This window comes from Phocoena phocoena, chromosome 15, assembly GCF_963924675.1.
Source record: "Phocoena phocoena chromosome 15, mPhoPho1.1, whole genome shotgun sequence".
NCBI lineage: Eukaryota > Metazoa > Chordata > Mammalia > Artiodactyla > Phocoenidae > Phocoena > Phocoena phocoena.
In genome coordinates, this window is record NC_089233.1 from 7,171,162 (window position 1) to 7,195,257 (window position 24,096).

General features: G+C 50.7%; 3 protein-coding genes across 3 annotated transcripts in view; all 3 read left to right on the plus strand.

The window, feature by feature from the left end:
- The first annotated feature begins 10,628 nt into the window (after positions 1-10,628).
- Positions 10,629-24,096, plus strand: part of MUC12 (mucin 12, cell surface associated) — a 32,765-nt gene continuing 19,297 nt past the window's right edge. The window contains exon 1 of the mRNA XM_065892509.1: positions 10,629-10,725. Coding sequence (XP_065748581.1) covers positions 10,668-10,725 — 58 coding nt within the window. The 5' untranslated portion in view covers positions 10,629-10,667. The remainder of the gene's footprint in view (positions 10,726-24,096) is intronic.
- On the plus strand, positions 12,480-13,228 carry LOC136134565 (mucin-3A-like). The gene is made up of 2 exons (XM_065892225.1): positions 12,480-13,122; positions 13,173-13,228. Exons 1-2 carry the CDS (start codon positions 12,480-12,482, stop codon positions 13,226-13,228), a joined length of 699 nt encoding a protein of 232 aa, XP_065748297.1.
- Positions 13,418-22,679, plus strand: MUC3A (mucin 3A, cell surface associated). The gene is made up of 15 exons (XM_065892226.1): positions 13,418-13,472; positions 14,560-15,534; positions 15,638-15,739; positions 16,698-16,813; positions 16,927-16,985; positions 17,589-17,734; positions 18,212-18,277; positions 18,638-18,800; positions 18,982-19,158; positions 19,248-19,337; positions 19,644-19,695; positions 21,788-21,983; positions 22,062-22,204; positions 22,405-22,481; positions 22,589-22,679. The coding sequence occupies exons 1-15, from the start codon at positions 13,418-13,420 to the stop codon at positions 22,677-22,679; spliced, it is 2,508 nt and encodes an 835-aa protein (XP_065748298.1).

Genomic DNA, 24,096 nt, shown 5'->3' on the forward strand with positions numbered 1-24,096 from the left:
AAGGAGATGCAAGGCTTTGCAGGGATTTGGGGGTTTTAAGAGGACTTTTATTCGCCACCTGGCACAGTGCCTCCACCTCTATGCTTCCAGGTAAAGAAAGGTATGCATGGGACTGGGGATCCGAGCAGGAAACTACTTTTGAGAAGGCAAAATACTAGTGAAGTAGCTCTGGGTATCGCCTAAGTAGGGCGGTCATTTGAGTTAGATGTGTCTGTGACACCAGAAGGCATGGGTCAGACACTGGGGCAGAGACAAGGGAAGGGGAAAGTCCTCCTAGGATTTTGGTCCCAGCTCTGGAAGGGGACAGAAACCGCATATACCCCCACAGAGCAGCAGCTCCTAGCAGTGTACACATGCTCCTCCAGGTGGATCTCTCGGAAGGGACTAAACCACAGCCGCCAATGGCCGGAACTCAGAGCAGTTTGACTGGTGATCATTCATGAGCCCTGGTGGTTAGCCCTTTGTGCTGGGCTGTTCTAAAGAGATTAACCCTGTGGCTTGGGCAAGGGGAAGCCAAGGGGTGAATGATTCATGAGTGGGCACTTATGGGGTCAGGATGTGTGAAGGGACATTTTGGTTCACCCGCAAGAGCCTGAGGCAGTCCTCACTGTTTCCCACATCCCAGCTCCTAAGGCATTGACACACCCTGGCAATCATGAAGCTGATGCCCTAGCTTGGATATGAGCCCTAGCAACTGACACTTCGGTAGATACAGTAGATTGGGTACCACAGCAGAAAGAGTGGCCACCTCAGTGCCTAGGTGGGGTGGTGTATCATCAAGGATGCTGGATTGCCCTTGAAATACAGTGACTTGGATAATGCAGTAACAGCATATCCTGAGAGTTCTAAACAACACCCAAGGCAACCACCAAAAGAGTCCGGGGCCACCACTAGAATTCCAGTTGGTGAGGGATTGGCAAATTGATTATATCAGCCTCCCCCCTCAGAGTGGGGGCTCTAAACCTGCCCTGGTTTGTATGCGCACTGTGTCTGGCTTAACCCAAGTTTTCCCTGTCTCCTTGCAAACCAGGTGCCACCATTAGTGGATTAGAGAAGCTGAGTGCCATGTATGGACACCCTTGTTGAACAGACAGTGATCGGGAGTCACGTTTCAAAGGTCATGATGTGAAAGACTGGGCAAAAGAACGTAATGTTGAATGGAGGATCCCTCTCCCCTATAACCTGCAAGTAGCAGGGTTGGTAAAAAATAATGAAATTAATATTTAATAAGTAGCAGATTAAATTACTAACAGGTAAAAACCACCTTGGCTGGGTGGACTAAAGTACTATTTAATCAGTTAATACATTTAAATGATTTTACATATTGAAATGATCAACCAGTAAGGCCCGATACCCCACATGCCAGAGTGGGGACCCCTGTCAAGACACCCAACACGGTAAAGGGGTGAAAGTGGTGGGAGACAGGCATTGCCCTGACTGTCACCGTGGTTCAATGTGCTCTGCTGTTGAGAATACCAAGCGGCATCGTGCCTGGGAAAGGCATTATCTACTGGAATTTGCGATGAGATATCCCACCAGGATGGGTGAATTACTTCACACCCTTGGGTGAGGAGCAACTACTCAGTCTCCACTGGGATCCCATTGTCCTGCTACAAGCTGGACCTGTTGAAACTCTCAGTACCTGGAATGGAACACACACCACTGAGGGGAGAAGGTGGGGGTCCTGGTCTGGCATATCCAGCCCCCAGCCCATCTGACAGTGCTAACTCCCCCACCCAACTTGTACGGTATGTACAACCAGGTCAAGTTCCTAAAGCTGCCAGCCTCCCTCTCCTCAAGACCAGGTGGGCACGTTCTGTTTCCTACACGTAGAATCATTTGGCTGCTGACTTTGTTCCCTCCGTTGTCCTGGAGGACATTATAGTCCTTACTAAATTCACCCAGCAAGGCTTAAGTGACAACAAACAAAGCTTGTCCTTACTGAACGCTGAAACATCTCTAAAGAGAAAGGCTGTCCTCCAAAAAAGAAGGGTCTTGAACATTATTACTGCCTTACAAGGAGGCATCTGTGCCATTATCCAAACAGAACATTGTGTGTTCATACCTAATGAGCCTGCCAATGTGCCATCTTATTAAATCACATGAAGACACAAGTGAACACCCTGAGTGATCCGACCCCCCGACCTAGGGGACTTAGTAAATCAGTGGTTTAGATCATGGGGCTCTTTGTGTTTTGACCCAAGATCTGGACCTGGACAATCAGAAGCTCCTCACCCACCCCGCCCCCAACCTGTGCTTGGAATATACACTCTCCCCACTGTCCTCAAAGCGGGAGCCGTTTTCGAGGACGCAACCTTGAGAGAGAAATGTGCTGTTGAGACCGTCTAGACAGTGACTGAACCCCGGTGAGGCTTGTATAGAAACTTTTAAGATTTGGCAAGTGGGTGCAGAAAACTACTCCTCTGTGAGCAGCCCAACACAAGCCTGGTAAGTTCCCTTGCTCATTAGAACTGCCACCTACCAGTCTGGAGTGGTCTGCCTCTTTCTTCAGTCTCTCCTTGCCCTGCGTGTATGGGGGTTAGTTTTCGAACCAAAAAGAAAACTGGTCCATTTCATCTGGGTTATCAAACTTGTGGGCATAGAGTCGTTCTTAGTATTCCTTTAAAATCTTTTTAATGTCCAGGGGATCTGTAGTGATGTCCCCTCTTTCGTTTCTATGTTAGTAGCTTGTGTCCTTTCTCTTTTTTTCTTAGCGAGCCAGGCTAGAGTCTTATCGATTTGATTGATCTTTTCAAAGAACTAGATTTCGGTTACATTGATTTTTCTCTCCTTTTTAAAATTTTAGTTTATTTTTTATATCCTTGGCTGCGTTGGGTCTTCGTTGCTGCGCCTGGGCTTTCTCTAGTTGTGGTGAGCAGGGGCTAATCTTCGTTGCGGTGCACGGGCTTCTCATTGTGGTGGCTTCTCTTGTTGCAGAGCACGGGCTCTAGGTGTGAGGGCTTCAGTAGTTGCAGCATGCCGGCTCCAGTAGTTGTGGCGCGTGGGCTCTAGGGCGTGCGGTCTTCAGTAGTTGTGGCTCGCGGGCTCTAGAGCGCAGGCTCAGTAGTTGTGGCGCATGGGCTTAGTTGCTCCGCAGCATGTGGGATCTTCCTGGACCAGGGATCGAACCCGTGTCCCCTGCATTGGCAGGCGGATTCTTAACCACTGTGCCACGAGGGAATTCCTGATTTTTCTCTCTTGATTTCCTGTTGTCAATTTCATTGACTTCTTTAATTCTTATTGTTTCTTTTCTTCTGCTGACTCTGGATTTAATTTGCTCTTTTTTTTTTTTTAGTTTCCTAAGGTGGAAACTTAGATGATTAATTTTAGATCTTCTTTTCTAATATATGCATTCAATGCTATACATTTCCATCTAAGCACTGCTTTCACTGCATTCCACAAATTTTGATAAGTTGTGTTTTCATTTTCATTTACTTCAAAATATCTTAAAGTTTCTCTTGAGAGTTCTTTGTCTCATGTGTTATGTAGAAGTGTGTTGTTTAATCTCCACATAGTTTGATGTTTTTCCAGTTATCTTTCTATTAGTGATTTCTAGTTTAATTCCGTTGTCATCTGAGAGCAGACATTGTATGATTTCTACTTTAAATTTGTTCAGGTGTGTTGTAAAGCCCAGGATGTAGTCTATCTTGGCGAATGTTCCATGTAAACTTGAGAAGAAGTAGTTTGCTTTTTATAGTCTCATCAACAATGGACTCATTTTAAACCCATTAAATTAAATTTCCTGTAGTATAAAGTATAAGAATGGTACTGGCCTAGTAATATTTTTTAAATATGGTATTTATTCACATCATAAAAGTGGAACTGAATTGTAAAAACAATACCCAGGAATGAAAAGTGTGACACAAAAGCTACCTATAACAGTTGTTTAGTAATCCATCATACGTACCACAAGCCAGGTTTTCTAGACATCTGTGTGTTTAGTATATGTTTTGTCTTAAATTTTACTTTTGAATAAAATGCACACTTTAACAAATTCACCAAGACAAGTCATGCTGTAGCTACTTAAAACTGCAGTTAGAGAATAGAACTATTAAAACTCCTAAGCATAGTCTTTAAGGTCACCAACAGGGAAACACCAGTTTTAATTTCTAAAACATTCCTAAGGTTTGGAGCCAAAAACATTTACTAGCATGGTTCGAGGTGGAAGTTGATCTAGATATCAGGATTGAAACTCAGCAAGAACTGAAGTTCTCCAAAGCCAGAAGAAGACTTGTGCATTAATTTCTTAAACAGATGAACAAAAACAAACCTTAAGAGCAAATTTGTACGTATAAATACATACTCTTACAAAAGCAACTTTTCCAACCAGAAAACAAAGACAAAAAACCAAACAACCAAAAAACCAAAAAACCCCCAGAAAACCAAGAGCTTGGAAGCAGCAAGAGTATAACTAACAGGAAGTGAAAACTGAGTGACAGGTTATGGTCTGAGAAGCTCAACAAATAGTTCTTTCAGTTCCATTAGCTGTGGCCCAAAGCTTCAATCATGTTTTAGGTGAGTGTTTACTGTTCAGTATTCTGTTGGCATTATAAGTAGCAGGCCAATAGCACCCTCTGTATTTATAGGAAAGCAATAGTCGTTCCTGGCCTGACTGTATGGGGTAGACTAGTGTTAACGGAGCTTCCTAATACAACAGACTTTAGGAAGAAGACTGAGTAAAAGAAGAAATAAATGTCAGGGAAAAGCGAGATTCAGTTTCCTTGAGTTGATATCATTTTGTTGAACCTTCAGAAATGTCCTCAAGCTGACCTGGTCTTCCTTATATGCAATCCTCAGAAATCTATTGCCACGTGAGAAATATTTGTACAAGCTTTCTGTGAGTTTTGCTTTGTTTTTTGATTTTTTGTTTTGTTTTTGTTTTTGCGGTACGCGGGCCTCTCGCTGCTGTGGCCTCTCCCGTCGCGGAGCACAGGCTCCGGACGCGCAGGCTCAGCGGCCACGGCTCACGGGCCCAGCAGCTCCGCGGCATGTGGGATCTTCCCGGACCGGGGCACGAACCCGTGTCCCCTGCATCGGGAGGCGGACCCCCCGACCACTGCGCCACCAGGGAAGCCCTGTGAGTTTTTTTTTTTAACTCATAAATCTATAAATGGTGGCATTCATTTCTCTAACTTAATGTGAGCATTCCTCCTAAGACGATAAATCCCATACTTAAATTAAATAGGGTGTTAGTCCTCATAAGAAAGAAAATGATGGCAATAATATCAAGTCATACTGCACACAGAAACTGGCAAATTCTTGTTCTCTTCCCCCCCCCACTTTCTTTTCTCAGGCTAGAGTGTTCGCATTAAATCATAAACCTTATAATGGATTTATAGGAACGGTGGTACTAAAATAAAACTGTCAAAATGAAAGTTAAGAACAGAACTGGCTGCCACTTGAAATGGCACCTTATGATCTTAGGTTCCTGAACAGTGTGATCTAGGCACTCGATTCTATCCTAGGAATCACTATGGATACGTGAAACAAACAAGGAAGGAGAGATGAGCCGGGCCGAGGGAGGGGGATATCAACTGATGGAAAACACTGCACAAGGAACAAATTTCACGTGGAAACAGAAATTTCAAAAACTATATTGAAAACATTTTACCCATGACATTCCTATATCATAAACATACTACAGACACACAGATAGCCAACAGGTACGTGAAAATGTGCTCCACGTCACATCATCAGGGAAGTGCAAATCCGAACCACAACGAGATACCACTTCACACCTGCTATAATGGCTATTATCCAAAAGACAAGAAACAACAAGTGTTGGAGAGGATGTGGAGAAGAGGGATCCCCTGTGTACTCTTGGTGGGAAGGTAAATTGGTGCAATCACTATGGAAAACAGTATGGAGGATCCTCAAAAAATCAAAAGTAGAACTACCATAGTAAATGGATCTACTGGATCTAGCATTTCCACTGTTGGGTATTTATCAAAGGAAAAAAACCCACTAACTTGAAAAGATACCTGCACGCTCATATTCATTGCAGCATTATTTACAATAGCCAAGACATGGAAAGAAACTGAATGTCCATCAATGGATGAATGGAAAAGGAAATGTGGTATATATATACACAATCTAATATTATTCAGCCATACAAAGAAGGGAATCCCAACATTTGTAACAACGTGGATGGACCTCGAGGGCATTATGCTAAGTGAAATAACTCAGACAGAAAATGACAAGTCCTGTATGATCTCACTTATATGTGGAATCTAAAACAAAACCAAAGCTCATTGAAACAGAGAACAGATTGGTGGAGTCTTTTGTAGTTCCTTATAAATTTTAGAACTTTTGGTTCTATTTTGTGAAAAACATCGTTGGGGTTTTGATAGGGATTACACTGAATCTGTAGATTGCTTTAGGTAGTATGAACTTTTTTTGTGTTTTTTTTTTTTGCGTTACGCGGGCCTCTCACTGTTGTGGCCTCTCCCCTTGCGGAGCACAGGCTTTGATGCGCAGGCTCAGCGGCCATGGCTCACGGGCCCAGCAGCTCCGTGGCATGTGGGATCTTCCCAGACCAGGGCACAAACCTGTGTCCCCTGCATCGGCAGGTGGACTCTCAACCACTGCGCCACCAGGGAAGCCCGGTATGAACTTTTTAACAATGTGAATTCTAATCCATGAGAACAAAATACCTTTTTTTTTTTTTTTTTTTTAAACATGTGTATGGCACACTGAGGTAAACTGAAGGGAACTTGGGGAAACCTATACGGGGCATGAAGACATATCTTTCTATTTCTATTTCTTTGTGTCTTCTTCAATTTCTTTCAACAATGTCTTACAGTTTTCATTGTGCAGGTCTTTCACTTCCTTGGTTAAATCTATTCCTAGGCTTTTTTTTAATCACTATAAATGGGATTGTTTACTTAATTTCTCTTTCTGTTAGTTTGTTGTTAGGATATAGAAATGCAACAGATTTTTGGATATTGACTTCATTCCTTGCATTTTACTGTATTCATTTACTTTTTTCTAGTAGTTTTTGGTGGAGTCTTCGGGGTTTTCTATACAGAAAATCATGTCATTTGCAACTAGTGACAGTTTTACTTCTTCCTTTGCAATTTGGATGGCTTTTATTTCTTTTTCTTGCCTAATTGCTTTCCCTAGGCCTTCCAATGCTATGGGGTTTTTGTTTGTTTGTTTGTTTTCGTTTTTTTGCAGTACGTGGGCCTCTCACTGTTGTGGCCTCTCCCGTTGCGGAGCACAGTCTCCGGACGCGCAGGCTCAGCGGCCATGGCTCACGGGCCCAGTCGCTTCGCGGCATGTGGGATCTTCCCAGACCGGGGCACAAACCCGTGTCCCCTGCATCGGCAGGCGGACTCTCAACCACTGCGCCACCAGGGAAGCCCTCGTTGAGAGATTTTAAAAAACTCTTAGGTTGTTGAGTTTTGTCAAGTGCTTTTCCTGCATCTAATGAGATGACCATATGATTTTTATCTTTCATTTTGTTAATGTGGTGTATCATGTTGATTGATTTGCAGATGTTGAACCATTCTTGCATCCCTAGAATAAATCCCACTTTATCATGGTGTGTGATCCTTTTAATGTAATGTTGAATTTGGTTTGCTAACATTTGCTAACATTCGTTGAACAATAAACATTTGAATCGGATAGTGTGGCAACTCTGGAAATCAGATTCTCCTTCCCTAGAGTCTGCCGGGTTTTTTGTTTTGTTTTTGTTTATTTTTTGATCATTGTGGTCTGTGTCTGTGCCAAGGATCAGGATAATGTGCAGATTAAGGTCTTCTCGGGTCTGTTTTAATCCTTCCCCTGGGCATGCATGGCCACTTTCTAATTTTCCCCATATATGCAGTAGTTTCTGAATGTCCTAGTCTTTAATGACTGAATCCCAAAAGGGGAGAAGGCAAAAAATGAAGGGGGGGGAGGGGTGTTGGCCCTTTAAATCACCCAGAAGTCATTTCAGATGGAGGGGGAAGTTCTTGCAAGAAGGGAGGGGGAGGTGCAACAACAGTGGCTATCTCCCTGTTTTCCTGAACTTATGTGACCGGAAGCAGCAATCAGTGAATTAGAACATAGATCCCTGATATTTGTACATAGACCTTTTTGCCTACCACAAGCTATGTGCAAGCAACTCCTGGAACACGTGCATAGCTACCTGCTATGTGGCTGGAGGTGTTGAATGGGTAGCTGCTACTGTGCTAAGGAGCTAAAATTGACCAAAATTAACTGAAATTTGCAATTTACCATCCAGCTCTTCCCCCGGAAGCGTCAAGTCTTCAACAGACTCTAGAATTCTGAAATAGTTACATCAGACAGATTCTGCTAATGCAATTTTTGTCTTGGTGGGGAGATGGATTCCTGGTGTGTCCTAGCCCACAACCTCCCCAGAATCCTCCTCTAAATTATTTTTTAAAAAACCATCATATAGGGCTTCCCTGGTGGCGCAGTGGTTGAGAGTCCGCCTGCCGATGCAGGGGACACGGGTTCGTGCCCCGGTCCGGGAGGATCCCACATGCCGCGGAGCGGCTGGGCCTGTGAGCCATGGCCGCTGAGCCTGCGCGTCCGGAGCCTGTGCTCCGCGACGGGAGAGGCCACAACAGTGAGAGGCCCGCGTACCGCAAAAAAAAACCCAAACAAATAAACAAAAAAACATCATATAGTCTCCAAGTTGTCAAAGGTAAACAAAGCCAGACATTAAAGTGGTAAGGACAGATTTTAATCCATAATATACTATTGCCATAGGAAAAAGAGTCTAGCATAAAGTGAACTCTACTTCGAGTTGCACAAAAGTGACATTTTAAAGGGAGAGTAAGGGTATAGGCAAGAGGTCAGGCAAGGGCTCAGCAGTGTTGGGAAAGTGAAAAATTACAAAAAGAGGTGAGTGGTCCACATGAAACCCATCTCGATTTGCTACCTGGCACTTATAAATTTAGGCTCCTACCCTCCATAAAGGCTAGGAGACAGGAGCCCTGTCTTCAGTTGTTGGCTGGAACAAAGAGTAAGGTCTTTTGACAGCCTTAAGTTTTCTTAGGCAAGCACTTTAAGGAGGGCTGGGGTCATCATAGGGATGGGGCCTTGAGCGGTTAGAAACTATGGTAGTATCTGTTCAAGTCTTTATAGTTCAGGGTTGAGGCTTAGTGAGGAGGGGGACTCAGAGGAGCCAGGCTAGAGTTTGGTCAAAGAGATAATGTTTGTCAAAGGAAAAACTACAGATACAGCCAAAGTTGCCTGACAATCATTCCCAATCTTAGTTCATTCATGCTTCTCTGAGCTAAACTTACCCCTGTTATTGGAGTAGGTGAGCCTCCTTCCAAAGTTTGAATGCACTTATGTATGTATGTATGTGTATGTGTGTGTGTGTGTTTGTGTATTCATAGGAGACATACATGTGTGCGTTTTAAGAAGGCTGTTTCTACTGGTTTCACTGAACAAGACGTTCCAAGAGTCTTGCCATGATGGTACCATTATTTTTTATTTGAACATGGTAGCCTATAGTGTGATTTGTCCATAGTCATTCTAGTTTCCTATGGAGGGCAATTTGGGTTGTTTCCAATTTCTATCGGAAATGCGACAAACTGGATGGCAATAAACACTCTCATGAATGCCTCCTTGAAGTGATTCTTGAACAGAGAGATGGAAAGGTGGAATTACTGGGTCCTCGAGCATGCATTTAAAATTTTAACAGATGCCACCAAATTGCCTTTCTTTTAAAAAAAATTTTTTTATTTGGCCATGCCAGGTCTTAGTTGTGGCACATGGGATCTTCGGTTCGGCGTGTGGGATCTTTAGTTGTGGACTGTAGACCATTTAGTTTACTGCATGCAGGCTCTTAGTTGTGCCATGCTGGATCTAGTTCCCTGCCCAGGGTTCGAACCTGGGCCCCCTGCATTGGGAGCTCAGAGTCTTAACCGCTGGACCACGAGGTAAGTCCCCAAATTGCCTTTTTAAACCAGCACAACCCCCTTACACTCCCACCAGCTGGGTAAGAGTGTTTATTTTTCCACTTTTCCCAGCACTGGATAGAATCAAAGTTCCTAACACTTGCTAATCTGCTGGGTCCAAGCTAGTCATTTTGTTTGATCGTTTCCACTAGCCATCTGTGTTTCCTTTTCTGGGACCTGGCCCAAGTCCTCAGATATTGAAATGACTTCTGATGGAATTCTGCATTGTTCCCTGGTACTGGTGGTGGAGTCATAGCCCCAGAGTCATGCTAAGGGCAGGATGGAGATGGGGAAGAGTGAGTGGCAGAGGCAGTGAAGAAGAACAAGTTTTCATCTCTCCCCGCCCCCTGCAGCTGGGAATGAAACTAAGGAGAGGCCCCAGACTCCAGCGTGCAAGGTCTTGGCCAAGCGTATTCTCTGTCCAGTTTTTCTAGTTCTTGGCTGGGGGCAAGGGAAGGGCAGAGCAGGGCAATGTCCTGGGAACTGCTGTGAGTGGGCCAGGCAGGCTGCGGGTGGAGCTCTTCCCGGCTGACACTTCCTGGGCTTGTCTTATCTTCTAGAAAGTCCTTTCTTCCTGCAGCAGTGCCAGATACAGGGAGAAGGGGGGAACAGCGGGGCAAAGGGCGGTACAAAGGTAAAGCTACCTATGCTCAGCCCTCACACCCAGCGGGCAGATAACTTCCAGCTGGGTGCTACTGTACACATCGTTCCGGCGCTGGTCCTGCTTCCAGCCTGCTCTGCACCAGACCCATGCAGCTGCTCCGGCTCCTCTGCCTCTGGATGCTCAGGGTCTCCCTGGGGGCCACAGGTGAGGGAGCGAGGTGGGGAGGGCTGGGGAGACCCTCCTGACGTTCCAGGACAGGGGTGTGTGGGGGGGCGGTGGCTCTGAGATCTAAGGGGAGGCTGAGGAGGGGCCCCTCGGAGCTCTTGGTGCAGGGAGAGCTGTAGGCGGGGGGGGAGGAGAGGGAAGCTGGGTCCAGCGGTGCTGCTCCACACCTGGGGCCGAGTCCGCGCGTGCATCAAAAGGATGGGATCACCTGTTTCTGAAAGAGTGCTCTTCCCACTTTGACTCAGTTTTCTGAGCCCTCTTCCTCTTGTTGCCCCTGCTCCCCAGCACTGATGCTTCCTCCACCCTGGATTCTATCCCTCCCTTTACTTCCATCGGTTCAGCCCTCCTGAGGGTCCCTGGCTCTGCCCCTGGGGCCCCCTCCTCTCTCTGGGGAGTCTACACCTTTGGTCCCAGTGCCCCCTCCTCCAGCCCTGCCCCTAACTCTCCCACCCCGACCTAGCCTATGTTTCTGGGCACAGCTGTCATTGGCAGGGTTGTGGGGGGAGCGCCTGATGGCTCCCAAAGGGTGGTTCTGAGACCACCTGGTGTGGGGTCCTGCTCTTTCTCTCTCCCACCCCTTTGGAACCTCGGAATTCCTCTTCATTTCCCTTCCCTCTGCCCCCCAATGTCTGCTCCTGAACCCCAACCTTAGACCTTCCCAACACAGAGGTCCTCTGGTCCACCCTCTCACTTATCTCCAGGGCCGCCTCCTGGCTATAAGGGCTCTGGGCCAGGAACCTTCATATTCCCCTCCCCTATCTCCCTGACACCCCAGCTAAGCTGAGTAGCGAACCCCAGCTCTCAGAGCGAAGATGTGCTGAGTCTGAGTTGAGAAAGCTGCCCCCGAGTGGACAGGAGGTCTGGGTGCTTCCTGCGAGCAGCCGCCGTGGCGCCAGTCACCCTCAGCACTATGAGATCTTTGACTCTCACTTGTATCACCTGTAAGATGGGGATGACAACATCTGTAGAGGGAGGGGCTCATATTTGTAAACTAACTAATTCCTTGGCCGAAATAGAATAGGTGATGGAAAATATAGCTATTTTTATTATTAACACTCACTGCTACACCTTAAGGTCTTCAGGACCCATGCCTGCCTGCCAAGGTATCTCTTTCTGGAAATTTCCTTTTCTGTCCTGTTCCTCAGCCTGTGTGTGATCCTCTCTCCTTGTCCTCAAACTCAATGAAGTCTGAGCTTCAATCTCTGCTTTTCCCTTTGTTATTCTCTTTGCAACTTTCTGCTCTCTGACCCCTCGTCTCCCAAATTCCATGATGTGTCCCCACCCTCAGCCCAGGATTGGCTGGGTTCTCTCTCTCTCTCCAAAGAGGAGAGTCAGCCCAGACAGCAGTGGGTCACAGGGAGACGGGCAGAGGTGGGCCAGAGGGGGCGGGGGTGGCGCAGAGAACCGGAAGGGACAAGGACTTTGGGGTGTGTGAGGAAGAAGGGTTGGGAGTACCGATGGGAGGAGACAGGACCTTCTGCTGAACCTGCGTGCTCAGGTCGGCCGTTCCAGGGCTGCAAGGTCAGTACTCAGACAGGTGGGCAAGGGATTAAGCGCGCCCCCAACCCAACGCCCCTTGGGGAGGCTGCCCAGGGGGGAAGACATATGTTGGCCTTTAGAACCTTGAAAGACCCCAGCCCCAAACTGCCTCTGATTCGGGAGGAACTGGTGGCACTTCCTACCTCTGTGGCATGTACCTGGAAAATGGGGTAGTGAGTAACCTATGTGGTGTTATGGCGACAAAGCGACCTACCGATGAATTCCTCTGTTCTACTGCCAATACAGGAGCTTCAGCCGTGGCCACATCCACCTCTAATGCGCTTTTGCACGCTGCTCTCAGCAACTCCCCACACTCTCAAGGCCCAGCAAGGCGGCCACTGAGTACCTCCGAAATTTCTCCCACTCCAGATAGCAGGGAACACAGACCTATGACTATCACCACCTCCCCCCACTTGAAATCCATTTCTGAAACGTTGCTCAAATCGCCAATCAATTCCAACACCTCAACAATCCCCATGTCCAAGTTTGTCTTCAAGGTTGAGACCACTCCACCTACCGTGATTGTCTATATGGGCACGACAGAGTGCATCAATCCGACGAACCTTGTAATCACTACCACTTACCCCACCACCACCTGCATGACACAGACCCAAGTGTCCCTCACCAGCTCTTACACCACCGCTCCTGTGACAGAGAAGCCACGGACAGCCATTACCAGTACTTATCCCGTGACAACTACCAAGAGAGTCACTTCAGCCGTGACCACTTCTCCCAGTACCACCACTCCGGGGAAATCTCCCACAACCATAACCCCGCCCCCTTCCTTTGTCCCAACAACCCACACAACTCTAGACACTCCGATCTCCTCTGTGACTGGTACCACAAAAAGGGCTATCCCTACCGCTGCAAGTACCCACGCAACCCAGTCTCCGACCCCAACAATCGTGTCTACCTCTACTCCTACCCCTTCTCTAACTACTAGGAAAACCTTGTTAACAGCACTCAGCACCCGTGGCACCTTGATTACAACCATCACTTCATTTCCAGACACGGCCAGTACCTTTCAGACATCCACAGCTATCACTCAAGCACCTACTTCAAATGATATATTAACAACGCCTACAACACAAGTTGTATCTGTCGCCACAGAAGCATCCACTGAACTAGGTACATGGAGAACAACTCCTCTGAACACCATGAGCTCCACGAAAGCGACACTGACTCCAGTGACTGACACTGTCAAAGAAACTCTCACCACCTCAATTACTTCAATTTCTCCAACTATGTCTTCAATCACTCCTACAAACACAATCACTCCTGCCACATTTACCACATCTAAATCCAGCCCTGTGCCCACCAGCACTGATACACACGTGATATCTACTACCAAGGGACCACTGTCCACCACTGGAGTCGCTATAGAAATAGGAAAGACGAGCAACACAACCCCTCATGCTTCATCAACCAGGAAAACCACATTTATTACAACCAGTGATGTTGGTACAGAGTCTCAGACAACAGAGGTTACTGCTGCTCCATCAATCACAAATGCAGACAGTCCCACAAATACAGTCAATTATTCGACATCCACTACTGCTACTTCAGTGACCACCAGCACCTCGACAGCACCCACCAATAAGCCTCAGCGTTTTCTATCTGCCCAGAGAGGAGAAACAGTCCCGACTAAAACAACAAGCACTACCTCACTATCACCTTCGACTGCCACAATCCCTACTGAGGCTACATCTACCCCTCCATTTACAACTAGTACTGTGACCATGACCAAAACAGGAATAAAAACTCTAATGGACAATTCAACACTTGCCACCTCGAAAACAGCAGTATTGCCCAACACCTCAACAACAAAAATAACCAAGACTGGTACCCCAAATATAGGAACAACACCCACATCAGTAACACCACAAAGTACACCAGACATCACGTCTTCAACCAGTTTCTCTACAGGAAGAACAATGACACCAGCCAACACTGAGTCCACATCCTTGAGTACCACTGGTTCATTGACCCCCACCACCGAACTCAGCTCCACACTCGCTCTTTCCAGCACCTCACCCACCCACACAAATATCACCCCATCTTCCCCTCCACCTTCCCCAACCGCAGAGCCAGTCTCCACTTCGACCGCAAACACTAGCCCTATGTCCACCCTGACTACCACCATCCCCGCTACACACCCAACTTCCGGCCCTTCAACTCCCACTACTCCTCCCACCAGGTCCACAACAGAAATCACCACTCCCACGCACACTGAAGCTCCTGTCACCTCGATCACAAACACTTTTCCCATTCTAGCCTCAACCACAGAAGTAGGCCAGTCTGGGACCAAAAGCGTGGTAACAGCACGCACCTCAATAACAGCTCTCAGTACTTCAAGTGTTTCTCCCTCAACACCTTTCCCTGAATTGATTACTTCTACTAGTGCAATAAGTACCCCTTTTAGTACCATCATCTCGTCTTCAATACCTGAAATAACAATATCATCTCTATCTTCCATCAGCACAAGTTCACTGGTCTCTACGACAAGTAAGTCTTTTCCTACCTCCTCTCATGTCTACAGTACAGACATCACAGGGTCTTCTGTCACAGCTTTTCCTACTTTTTCCTCATCTGAAACTGCAAGAACTTCTCTCACCACTTCTCCCCAAAATGGCAGCAGTCGTCTTACCCAAACCACCACCATGTTGACTCTTTCTCCCACTACCCAATGTCCAGAATCAATATCGGTTACAATAGTGTCTGCCTCTCCCACTACACCATGTATAGAAGTGGGTCCAAATCCTGAAGTTACTTCTACACCCACCATCCCATTATCAGTTTTTACCTCTACTACTGAGAGGGCCACCTGTCCCAGTTCCACCACCAGGACAGCTGTGTTCCCTGCAGAAACGGACACTTCTACTTCCGTTTTCAAAACTGACCCCGCTGACGTGACTGATGCCCCTAGTCCTGTCAGCACTGGAACCATCCCCGTTAACACGGACTTCACGAGCACACAAAGACCCACCAGTGGCACCTGGATCGGCACCAACTTTGTAACTACCCCACGTGTGCCCGGCTCCACGAGCCTCCCAGTGACCGTGAAACCAAGTAGCAGCTTTTCAACTACCATGATGACTTCAAGCAAGCTGACGCACTCCACCTCACCCATCACCAGCACTCCAGGGATACCAGCGACTACCAACAAGACTCTCTCCACCTTTACGTCACCCAGGACAACTTTGACCACGACTCAGATGATCACACGGTCTAGATTGACCACCTCCCCAGGTTGGGTCTCCTGCCTCCATGTGGCCTCTCCTCCCTCTCCCGCTATATTCCCATGACCAAGGTCAATTCTGTCCTGAACTTCCTGTTTTCCTGTGCTCCCCAGGCACTTGTGACAACGGTGGCATCTGGATGCAGAGCCACTGCTCCTGCCCCAGCACTTTCTCTGGCTCCCACTGTGAGTTTGCTGTGGAACACATAGATGTGGGTGAGTTGCTCTCTGCGCTTTCTCTTGGGAGGTGCCACTGACTCTAATGGGCCCAATCATTTTACTGAATCCCTTCATCCTTGCTTTCTGCCTCATGCTCTCCCCTACCCCATACCATGCCTAATCTCCACCCTCACCTCCAGGAGGTCGCTGGGGCCACTTTCTTTCCTGGGACCTCCTCCCAGTCTGGGCTACTTCGAGTTGTATTAGGTTCTAATTTCTGCTGTAACAAATTACCACAAACTTAGCAGGTGAACATTGCAAACTTATTATTGTACAATTCTGTACATTAGAAGTCTGACATGAGTCTCGCAGGGCTAAAATCAAGGTGTTGGCAGGGCTGGGTTCTTTCTGGAGGCCCTAGGAGAGAATCCATCTCTTTGCCCTTTCCAGGTTCACAAGTGGCCCACATTCCTTGTCTCAAGGCCCCCTCGCTCCATCTTCAATGACAACAGCTTTGCATCTCTGTGCCTGTTTTCCATACTCACATCTTCCTCTGACTGATTCTGACTTCTGCCTCCCTCTTCCACTGCTAAGGACCCTTGTGATAATACTCGGACCACCCAGATAGTCCACATTAATTTTCCCATAATGAGGTCAGCTGGTTAGTACCCTTAAATCCATCTGCCACTTTGATTCCTCCATGCCATATAGCATAAGGTATTCCCAGGTTCTGGGTATTACACATAGGCATCTTTGGGGGCCATTATTCTGCTTCCCATTGGGGCAGACGTGGGAGAGACTACAGGCCTGACTGCTGGACATCCTGACTTTCAGTGTTTCTCACATCTCAGGACAACTCATTCCAGAATTCCTGCCTCTCTCCCTCCTGCTGTTCAGTCAGTTCTCAGGGAACATGGAGAGGGGCCACGGGAGTAGCCTCTGGGTCAGGGTGGTGGTGGCGATGTCAGACAGGAGTGGATGGTGAAGTGACCAGAGCAGGGAATGTTGTGTGCAGACAAAGTGGATGCTGAAGTGGGCATGGAGGTTTCTGTCGACAAGAAGTTCTCCCCGGACCTCAATGACAACACTTCTAAGGCCTATAGAGACTTCACGGACACCTTCCGGGATCAGGTGAGGAGGAAGCGGAGGGAACTCAAAGGTTTGCCCCTGGAGTTGAGCTTGGGTCCCTGGGTACCCTCTGGTCTGGATGTTCAGATGTGAGCCCAGGATCCTTGGCATTTCAGATGAAGAAGGTTTACCAAAATGTGAAGGGGTTCAAGGAGGTGGTGATCCTTTCTCTGAGGTAGGAGACCCTTCTGGCACTGTGGAGACAGTGTCATGTGGTGGGGGGGATGAACTAAGAAGTGCTGGAGAAGACATCCCTTGCTTTTGGAATCGTCAGATGTCATAAAGAGAGGGATGGAGTGAGGATGCAAACGAAGCACTCTGTAGAGGATATTTTGCAGTCATTTTCTGGAGTCATTTCTCTGTAGGAGGGATGTCACCCCTACTCTCAAAGCATGTTGGAAGGTGAATGATTCAGTGGGACAAACAGGGAGGCGGTGCATGAGGGATGGTGCCTGGTATCTGGTCTATAGCTGGTCTCTCTCTAGTTGGCACCTGGTCTGCTGGATGGGTCAGCAAGAGGGAGGCAGAGAGCCCAGGAGGGCCTGGTTTGATTATGGCTTGAGGCAATGCCAAGAGAATGTCAATCATTCCTTGTCCCACCTACTCAGGCTGATAAAGGCAGAGATGCTGGACATAATGTATCTGGAATCCCAGCTCAATGCCCACTTCCTGCCAACACCCGTATAGTTGTGGTTGGTCTGGAAGTGCCCTTCTACGGACCTATGATGGCCTGGGCCTGGGCACCTTTTAAGGATCCCTGCCCCCTTGCCCCCCTCAGGAATGGCAGCATTGTTGTGGACTACCTGGTCCAGCTGAAGTTACCCTTCAGCCTCCAGCTGGAGAGCGAGTATGAGAAGGTGAAAGTGGCCCTGAAGGAGGAGCTCCAGACTGTCAGCCAGAATAGCAGCTGCGGGAAGGACCAGGGTGAGCAGAAGCTGGGGGCCTTGGGCTGCAGGGAGGGGCCAGGGTCACAGCCACCGTCCCAGCCTGCTCCATAGGGTGAACAGAAGCGGGGGGGCCTCAGGCTGCAGGGACAGGCCAGGGTCACAGCCACCATCCCAGCCTGCTCCAGCGCAGACAGGGTCCTTCTGGGGTCAGGTGCCAGCCCTGTGGTACCTCTGGCAGGTTGGGAGAAGAGACACAGGTCCCCAGCCAACTGGGTCAAGGATGGGGCTAAGGAGGGGCTCACCAGAACCTGGGTGCTGTGGAAGAGACAGTTCTGCTCAAGGTTTCTAGGGTGGCTGAGGACCCCTGGCTATTCAGGGGACATGAGGGAGTCCAAATGGGTCTTCTCTTGTTGCCCATTCACACCTCCTCCATACTGACAGAGCCCTCTCTGCCCCTCCCTGTGCCTCCCCCCAATTCCACCTGTGCCTGTGTGTCCCCCCGCCCCGCCCCCAGTCTTGTGTTTTAAGCCTGATTCCATCAAGGTGAACAACAGCACCAGGACGGAGCTATCCCGGGAAGGTGAGAGGTAGGGCAAAGGGCTAAGTGGCTCCAAGAGGCCATGACCCCTCCCACAAGGGACATCTGTCCACTGAAATTCCCTAGGGAGGATGGGGAGACCTTTTGGGGAGGCAAGTGATATGGACCCGGCGGTGCTGCCTGCCTGGCCCTTGTTAGTAGCTTCCACCCGAGGACCAGCAGAGAAGGTGAGGAGAGGGTGAGGGGCCTGACCTTCCCTCATCTAATCCCAAGGTCTACCCCTCGACACCCCACCCTCGGAAATGTAGTGCTTCTCATCCATTTTCAGAGTCATTTCATAGCCTGGCCCCGGAGTAGAGTGGATGAAGTCTTTGCCTCTGCAACCCCCTTCCTATCCCCCAGCCATCTGTCGCCGCGCTGCTGCCGTGGGCTACGAGGATTTCTACTTCCCCTTGCTGAAAGAGAACAAGCTCCGCTGTGTCACCAAATGCACGGCGGGCGTGGACGGCGCCATCGACTGTCATCAGGGCCAGTGCGTTCTGCAGAGGAGCGGTCCTTATTGCCGGTGAGGCCCCGCCCACAGCCAGCTGAGCCAATCACCCGACCCCGCTCAGCCGGCGCCGCCAGAGGCCCCGCCCTCTGGCCCCCGGGTCACCCACCTGCTAGTACCTGCGTGGTCCAGGGCCACTAGCGGACCAAGCCCAGGAGGTGGTGAGGGCGTGTGACCTGTGACACGCTCCCCGCAGCTGCTTCTCCACGGACACGTACTGGTTCTCGGGCTCGCGCTGCGAGGTGACCATCTCCTGGAAGGCGCTTGTCGGAGGCCTGGCGGGGACCGCGGCGCTGCTGCTGCTGCTGCTGCTGGGGGCGCTGAGCGTCTTCGTCGCGCGCTCGTGGAGGAGGCGCGGCCAAGGCGGAGGCCTGTGAGTGCGCTGGCGGTGGAGGGCTGAGGGCCGCAAAGGGGTCCCAGACCGGGCGGCCCTGCCCTGACGATGCAGCGCCCGCCTGGCAGGTCCTGGGACGACAGCAAGTGGTTCGAGACCTGTGATGAGAACACCGTGAAGACTTTTTCTAACTTGGGCTTCGAGAATGACAGAACAAGTGAGTCCTGTCTCCTGGGGAAGGGAGACGGGGGCTTCCCTGGGTACCATTTTGGCCTGGGCAGGACGGGAGGACCTCTCTTGCCCAAGACAGGCATATACCTCTTGCCCCAGAGTTTGCTTCGTGGCTTCCGCGCCCCCTTCTAAGGCCCAGGTCGTGCACAGGCCGTCCCCGCAGGGCAGGCGCAGGGGCACAGGAGCCCCCTTGGCCCTGCCTTCCTGACGTTTCCTTCCCTCCTCTTTGCTCCCCACCTCTTCCCTCTCCCCCCCGCCCCCCCCCCCCCCGCCCGTTCTCTTTTCTCTCTATTTAAAGATGAAAACGTCTGTGTGGCCTTGGAGAACGTGGACACTAATATGACGGTGAGGGGGCAAGGTGGGGTGGCGGTAAGGAGTGCTCCCAGGTCCAGCTCCCGATGCCCCCCTTCTCAGGACAGGGGCTGGGCAGGGACAAGGAGGCGGTGACCTTCTAGCCGGCCTCTGCTGGGTGGCTTCCTCTTCTCACTGCCTGTCTCACAAATTCTGTGGCAGCTGCACTTCCACAAACCTGAGGTGAACTTGATCTCACTGTGAGCCCCATGCTGCCTTCTCCACGCTGCCACGGACAGTGCAGGGAACCATCTGCACTGCCTCTGAAGAGATGGCTGCAGACTCCTGCGGATCAGTCTCCTGGTTTCCTTGGGCAGCATCAGACTTCCCCCTGACCCCTATCCTTCTCCCAACTTGTGTGAAACCCACCTGGAGACCCAGTTCAAATCCAGGCTCTTCCACTCTGGGACCTTGGACAAGTCAGTCACTTCTCTGAACCTCGGTTTTGTCACCTGTAAAATGAGTGTGGCCGGGCTTCCCTGATGGCACAGTGGTTGAGAGTCCGCCTGCCAATGCAGGGGACATGGGTTCGTGCCCCGGTCCGGGAAGATGCCACATGCCGCGGAGCGGCTGGGCCCGTGAGCCATGGCCGCTGAGCCTGCGCGTCCGGAGCCTGTGCCCCGCAGCGGGAGAGGCCACAACAGTGAGAGGCCTGCGTACCGCAAAAAAATAAATAAATAAATAAAGAGTGTGGCCCACTCGTCCTAATACCTTGTGGGATTATTGTGAAAACCAGATGTGCTTGGTCAGACCTCTGTCCCAATGCACCTTCCTGTGTCGGCCCTCATGCTTATATGGCTTCTCTGAGATCCCCAATCCCCATGTCCTTCCCCAGGGCTCAGGCCTCCATTTCTCCTTTTCCTGGGTACATCCCTACTGCCGGGTCCTCACCCTGTACATGCAACCAGCCTGCAGCCCGCCCCATCCTCCTACCCTCTCCTTATATAACTCCCCTTGCACCCCTTGCCCCCATCCCTTAAACTTTCTCCCCTCTGAACCCACTTCTTAAGTCACTTCTCCCCAACAGCCCAGTGCCCAGCCCTGCATCTCCCCCAGTTCCCGTACTTTCCCCTTCCCCATCCCTGTACCCTCAGCCCTAAATACCCCCCTGCCCCCTGCATCTCAGTGCCCCAGTCCTAAATCCTCCCTCCTCTTCTCCCCCCATCCCTAGCTAGGTACAGATGCCCTCTGCATCTTAGGACCCCCAGGTGGTGCTCCCTAGGCCAGGTCCCCCATTATGAGGCTCCATTCTTCCTGTCACCCCCAGGTCCCTGAGGATGAGAGGAAGTGGGGTCCTGAGGTGGGAAAGCTCCTCCAGCACCTCCTCCTCATTCCCCTAACTCTCCCTCCCCTCCCTCAGTGCTTCCCCCCATTCCTACCCCCTTCCCCACCCCTTCCTCCCTTCCTCTCCCTGGTCTCACCCCCATCCCTGCAATAACCTCTGAAGACAGAAGCCCCCCGCCTCCTTTGCAGGAAGACCTCACTCACCTGGGGACAGGAAGTCTGCAAGTCTCCCGTTCTCCCAACTGAACATAATATAGCATTTATTGTAAAAGAAACTGCTCTGTGTCTTTCTCTTTCTCACACTCTGGTGCTTCCACTCGGTTGAGGAACAAGGATGTCAGGAGATGTAGGAGGGCCTGGGAGCACAGGTTTCTCCCAGCAAGGAATGAAGGGTTCCGTGGGCAGCTCTCAGGGACCATGACCGTCCTCAAAGGGAACGTCGAGATCGGAGGACCCATTTTCTCAGGGAATGGGAGGGAGCAGGTGGTGGGAGCCTGTTGGGTTTGTCATCTGTGCCCCTTGACGTTAAGAGCTTACGGCTGAGTCAGGGAGGTGGGTGACTGCAGCTGAGACAGCTGTCATTGGCGCTGATAGGTGAGCCAGGCATCCCGAAAGACCTTGAGACTACAAACCTGGGTGGCAGACACACTCACGCCAGGGCCTGCCACGCCTGGGGCTGCGGCCCTCTTGTTTCCACTTTTGTGGGCAGCAGGCTGCCGGACTGAGCTGTGGGTGGTCAGGGCTGGCAGAACGAGGTTCTCCGGGTGGGAGTGTCGGAACGACCCCCGGGACCTTTGTCCAGGACAGGAGAGAGACTGACAGTGGCCAGTGTGCGGGTAGAGACCAGGACCATAAAGCCTCAGGTGCGAGTGGAAGTCCCACCCAGGAGAAGCGCTGGTGGTCAGAGGTGGCCCGGGGGAAGGCACTGTCCTTCTTCAGAAGGGGCCAGCTCGAAGTGGGTGATGAGGAAGGAAGGCCCGAAGGGGGGCCTCTTGGGGGTAAGGGCGGAGGGTCCTTCACTTGGCCTGGTCCCTCTGGCAGCTCCTTCTAGGGTTCTGTTGACCCTCCCTCCACAGTCACCGTCTCCCTGGGTTTCTTGGCCCTCGCATCTCGGCAACCAGCGCGCACTCACGCCTCTGCTGCCTGTCCCTTCCTCCTGCCCTGCCCCTCCCATGACTCTGGCTTCCGCACTATAGAGATCCCGCAGAAGGAGGTTCAGGTCTCTTAGAGAGGAGGAGGGTTGACTGTCTGCCCTTTGGCCAACTCCCCGTGTCACCCACCAACCCCATCGTCTCACCTCCACCCGGGGCCAGGCAGTGTCCTTCCTGAGGCAAAGGTCTCTGGGCTCCTTTATATGGCTGACCCCTCCCTGGGAGGCACTCGTTTCTTAGTTTCTTCTGATGTGGGCCTCACTCTCAGGGAGATGCTGGCGACCTGGATCCTGTCAATGGCTCTCTGGCTCTGGGCGTCCGACACTGCCACATCCACGACATCAGGTGAATGAGATACAGCCCGAGCCCCGCGGTGGTCCCGGTGTGTGCCGGCCTCAGGCAGGGCTGCAGGTGGCTAGCCTCCCTTCTTCCTTCCCTCCCTCGCTTTTCAGGGGAGGGGGCTGCCCAAGGGCTGGACACCCAGGCCATGACCTCATCCCGCCTTTGGAAGCTAAAGGGGTCACCCCGGAGACCCGCGGGTGAGGAGGAAGGGGTCTGGACTGTGCTGTGCTGTTGAGAGTTTGCACCAAGCCCCACCCCGGGGCTGAGTGGGAGCTGGAACCCACCCATTCTGTTCTCCAGGCTTCCCCCTGGGAAAACAGGGGGCTCTGCCTGCCCTCATCCTGGGGTCTGCCCCAGCCTAAGGGTCGGCTCTTTGCAAACCTCACAGAGACACTGCACAGGTTGCCAGCCCTGGCCAGGGAGGGCAGGAGTCCACGGGGTGTCCAGCAGCTTCCCTCCTTGCCTAGGGAGAGCCTCAGGGGTGCCAGGGACAGCCCCTCTGGTTAGAAATGGCTGAAAGGCTGAGGGAGAGACAGACTCTGTGGTCCGTGTTAAACCTTTTCACGGCCGTTTGTCTGGGAAGAGACTGGTTACAAGCTGATTCCCGTGGGTTCCCTCATGCGGAACAGACTTTCTGGTTCCCCCGAGACAGGGAAGTGCCCCCGGGAAGGTGTGAGCAGGGCAGATGCTGGGGTGAGGGGCATTGGGGGAGTGAGCCCAAGGTGCCAGGTGAAAGAGGCATCTCTTGAGGTGAAGGACATGCGTGGTGTGTGATGAGCGGTGGCAAGTGGGTGGTAGGGTGGGAGCTGCGGCTGGGGGCCTTGGAGGTCTTCAGGGCGGCTGTGAGAGAAGCCACGCAGGAACTTAGGCCCCTAGGGGCCACCTCAGCTGACCAGGCCTTAATGTGCTTCTTCCTCCCCTACCAAGACATGTTGGGGGCAGCAGCGCTGGCTGGGAGAAGCCAAGGGGAGAGGAGCCAGGACTGGCGGTGTGAACTTCGTGGCTTTAGGGACATTATGAAAATATGTTAATTAAAGACATTTTAGCCCTAAGCTAATATACAGAGAAAAGGAAGCTATGGAAGGGGGTCAACCTTAGCAGGGGTCCTCCCATCCCTGCTCCCCAGGCAGATACTGAGGAGAGGGATGGTGGGGGTGATGATGACAGTGACGAAGGACCCAGAAATCAGCAAGGGTATTGCCTCTGTTTCTCCCGCCATGCCTTAGAGACAGCCACCCACACAAATTATTGCAAGGTGCTCATAATTGCATGGAAAAGATCGTGTTGAATCCATTAGAACGCCAAGGAGTCAAAAGCATCTATCTTTGATAAATGCCCAGAGCCATCAGGAGCGGGGAGTTCAGGCAAGTAGGGCCATTCTGGGGGACACCAGGTCTGACGATACCCCAAGCCCCCCAGCCCCCTGCTCGCAGAAGGCTCTGCTATTTACAAAGCCATTTCAGAGCATGTAGCCTGTATGACTCATCGGGAGAATTATGAAAGGAAAGGAAGGCAGACAGGAAAGAGAGACTCAGAGAGGGTGAGCGACTTACCTGGGACCAGCATGACCCACGATTATATGATAATTAGCACGACCTCACCCATACGACCCTACCTT